Here is a 3,274-nt window from a genome sequence, read left to right on the forward strand (position 1 = left end):
GAGAGATCTATAGGGGAGAAGTAGTCCAAGTATAAATGAGGTCTTACAGATGTTTCTAAAGCCATTGTAGTAGATGGCACATCTGTGAGAGCTGTGGGAGTGGTCCGACCAATTTTTTCTCTAATAGTTGTGATTTTATTTGTAAAGAAGCTCATGAAGTCATTGCTGCTGAGATCTAAGGGAATGTTAAGCTCAACAGCACTGTGGCTCTTTGTCAGCCTGGCTACAGTGCTGAAAAGAAACCTGGGGTTGTTCTTATTTTCCTCAATCAGTGATGAATAAAATGCGGTTCTGGCACTATGAAGGACTTTCGTATATGTTATTAAACTATCTTTCCAGGCTATGAAAAACTCTGCTGACTTAGTGGAGCGCCACCTCCTTTCCATTTTTCGTGATGCCTGCTTTAGGGAGCGGAGCTGCGAGCTGTATTTACAGTTTGAGAGAAGCCAACTGAGTCTAATAATGAACAGAATGCATTGTTGAGGCTGTCATTGTCAGCATCTACATGAATATTAAAGTCGCCTACTATGATTATTTTATCTGTAAACTGGGATAATAAACTGGGATATTTTCCACTTTCGACTGGGAATGCAGAACTGAGATGTGTCCCAGCTTTTTGTCTGGGATATACAGTCCAAACACATGACAGCTGATGACTGCTTGTCTGTAGTTTGCCTATGTGCTGTACTGCCTTGGCCAGTGTTCACCTGAATTTTGCCCACTAACAAAATCTGCTCCTTCAGGACCTGCTGACCGTTGAGACGGACACAGATGAGGCTTCAGAGGGGGGAGAGGAGCCTGGCGATGTTGGACCAGTCCCCCATGTGCAGTATTCAGAGGGACCACTGAGACACAGCTGGGTAGTGGTGTAAACCCAGGTGACATGGCCTCTTACTCACCCATCCACTATCCTCACACACCACCCGAAATGCTCCTAAGAATAAATATCAACAAAAAAATCCCCTTGCATCCTTATTTCCTCAGTTTAAAGGTCTAATTATCAGCTTCCTCGCAAGCGCAGTTACAGGTCATGCAACCTGTGAATGTAAACATTACAGCCTTCGCTGCCTTCTTCTGCAAGGTGTGAATAGTTACAACTGGATCTTGACTCAGAATATGCATGTAAACCAAACAGCAGTTTGGGAATTACTGTAGAACCTTTTTATCCCCTCACCTTGATGCCTCTGTTTGCTGCGAGAACAACATCAGAGTAACCACAACTGCACGTATGTTGAGAGAGATCATTAAGGAGCACAGCACCTGCAGGGCTAAGTGTTTGGGAGGTACGGTCACAGACTGCAATGCATCTGTCTTTTCTCAGCATTGGGGACATTTGGAATGATGCTGCTGTAAAGATGGTCATGTATCATGCATTATATTCCAAAGAGCAGCGACCAAGTCGAGTATATGTAGGTGCAGTATATGTAAGTGCTCAAAGTTTATTCCATCAAATATAATCATGTCAAATTTACCTTTTTAATTCAGGTACAATACTATTTCTTCCTGCATGTTCTCCCTCTGGCTCCTTGTTTTATGGTAGAAGAATGATAGATGATGACATGTTACCCCTTTACAACAGGCTACTTTTAAAGAAATGTGGGTGGGAAACTGTTTCATGTTGTGGTTGAAAAGGACCAGGTCACAAAGTGATTTGCATAATATATGAAGTGAAATATTAGTGCCACTGCTGTGGGAAAGACGACGATTTTTAGACAAATGTTGTACCTTTCTTGATAAGAATGTGTAAGTGTGATGAGAAAATGGTCACAGTATTACAAAAATCAAGTTATAATTTATGCTAGGAGTAAGATGACAAGTTTTCTGCCACTCATATGTCTACTATAAATGGGGGGGGCTAGCCTGGCTCTGTGTAGGACCTCTACAACTAACTAAAAGTATAAATGACATGTTTTGGTTTCACTGGAGGTTACATGCACATATATGAGAGTTTGGCATGGGAGCAGTGACTTCTTGAACTTACCACCTTTAAGCAAAGCCAGGCTAGCAGTTTCCAGTCGTTCTGCTATGCTAAGCTAAGCGTCTCCTGGCTGGTGTTAGACTGAGTGTACAAACATGAAGGTGGTATCAAGCTTCTCAGCAAAAGGTGAGTGCTAGTCCCAAAATGTGAAACTGTACCTTTTCCTGTGTTAAGGGCTGCCACTTTGATAGTAAAATTGAACATTAGCACTTTGTCAAAATGTTACAACTCTGTTGTCCTTTTTCGCCCCCTAAGAGTGGCCCTGTACTCTGCTGCTGTAATACCCTCAGTGGGACGATACAGTAGCACTGTAAGAAACTTTTCCAACTTGTGGGACCTTCCTATGATTTGTTCAGTTCATTTTTATAGTATGTATTTGACTGTACATATTGTGGTCCAATCTGTGGTAATAATATTGATACAGGAATTTGTTTTTTCTTTTTTTTGTTTTTGTGAATAATGGAAATGGGAAACTTCAGTATGAATTAAGTGGGTGCATAAAATACATTTGCTATTTATCACCAAAACATTTCCATGGGCTTGTTTACACCCATGGTTTAAAATCCGGTTTATAATTTGACACATTCCGTCTTTAATGTTTAATTTTGTACTCCAACAGTATCTTGTGTGTTTTTATACCTGGAGCAGCACGTCAGCGGGACATCAACCGCCGCCGTGCTTCTTACGAATGTGTCTCTTTAATCTGATGATGAATAAAGATGGCTGACACATGGACCAGTGTTTGGTGTCCAATTCCTGCGGTGGCTGCGAGGCAGTGTGATGACAGACAACCCCAGTGGGACCAGGACAGAGCACACCTGTGTGGGTGGAGCCAGCGGGCCTCTGACCCCCAGCTGATGACAGGGAGAGCTTGTAGTGGTGTGTCAGGTGTGCATGTAGTCATTGTCTCTAGGACAACGGGTCTGTTACTGGGGTTGGTCTCTGGGGTAACCAGGTGTGACGATCAGCTGGAGGTGGACATGTTTAAAACATGTTGACATTCATATTACAGTAGGTGTGTGTAAAAATAATCATTTTAAAAAGGACTTCCAAATGTCCTGGTTGATACTTCACTGTCTTATGGTGCCTCTGGATTCTAACCTCTGTGAAGAGATGTTGAGTCACATACTGGATTTTAATAATATACATTATATTATAACATAAAATTTCTATTAGAAATAATACAAAATATTCAAGAGAGAAACCTGAAGGTAAAAAGAAGCCTGAAATGTGAGGTTTAAGCATTGTGAATCCTGTAGGTCTGTTAGAATGTGATAATTATGGCTAAAATGAAAA

The 3,274-nt window shown here is 41.5% G+C and overlaps 2 protein-coding genes across 2 annotated transcripts in view; one reads left to right on the forward strand and one right to left on the reverse strand.

Annotated features, from left to right (window-relative positions):
- Positions 1 to 2,713, forward strand: part of tmem110l (transmembrane protein 110, like) — an 11,592-nt gene extending 8,879 nt beyond the window's left edge. The window contains exon 8 of the mRNA XM_020613272.1: positions 744 to 2,713. Within this exon, the coding sequence (XP_020468928.1) occupies positions 744 to 872 (129 nt within the window). The 3' untranslated portion in view covers positions 873 to 2,713. The remainder of the gene's footprint in view (positions 1 to 743) is intronic.
- Positions 2,714 to 2,904: 191 nt separating this feature from the next.
- The window catches only part of itih5 (inter-alpha-trypsin inhibitor heavy chain 5), a 13,315-nt gene continuing 12,945 nt past the window's right edge, over positions 2,905 to 3,274 (reverse strand). Inside the window, exon 16 of the mRNA XM_020613324.1 lies at positions 2,905 to 2,946. Within this exon, the coding sequence (XP_020468980.1) occupies positions 2,905 to 2,946 (42 nt within the window). The remainder of the gene's footprint in view (positions 2,947 to 3,274) is intronic.

This window comes from Monopterus albus, unplaced genomic scaffold, assembly GCF_001952655.1.
Source record: "Monopterus albus unplaced genomic scaffold, M_albus_1.0 scaffold132.1, whole genome shotgun sequence".
NCBI classification, from domain to species: domain Eukaryota; kingdom Metazoa; phylum Chordata; class Actinopteri; order Synbranchiformes; family Synbranchidae; genus Monopterus; species Monopterus albus.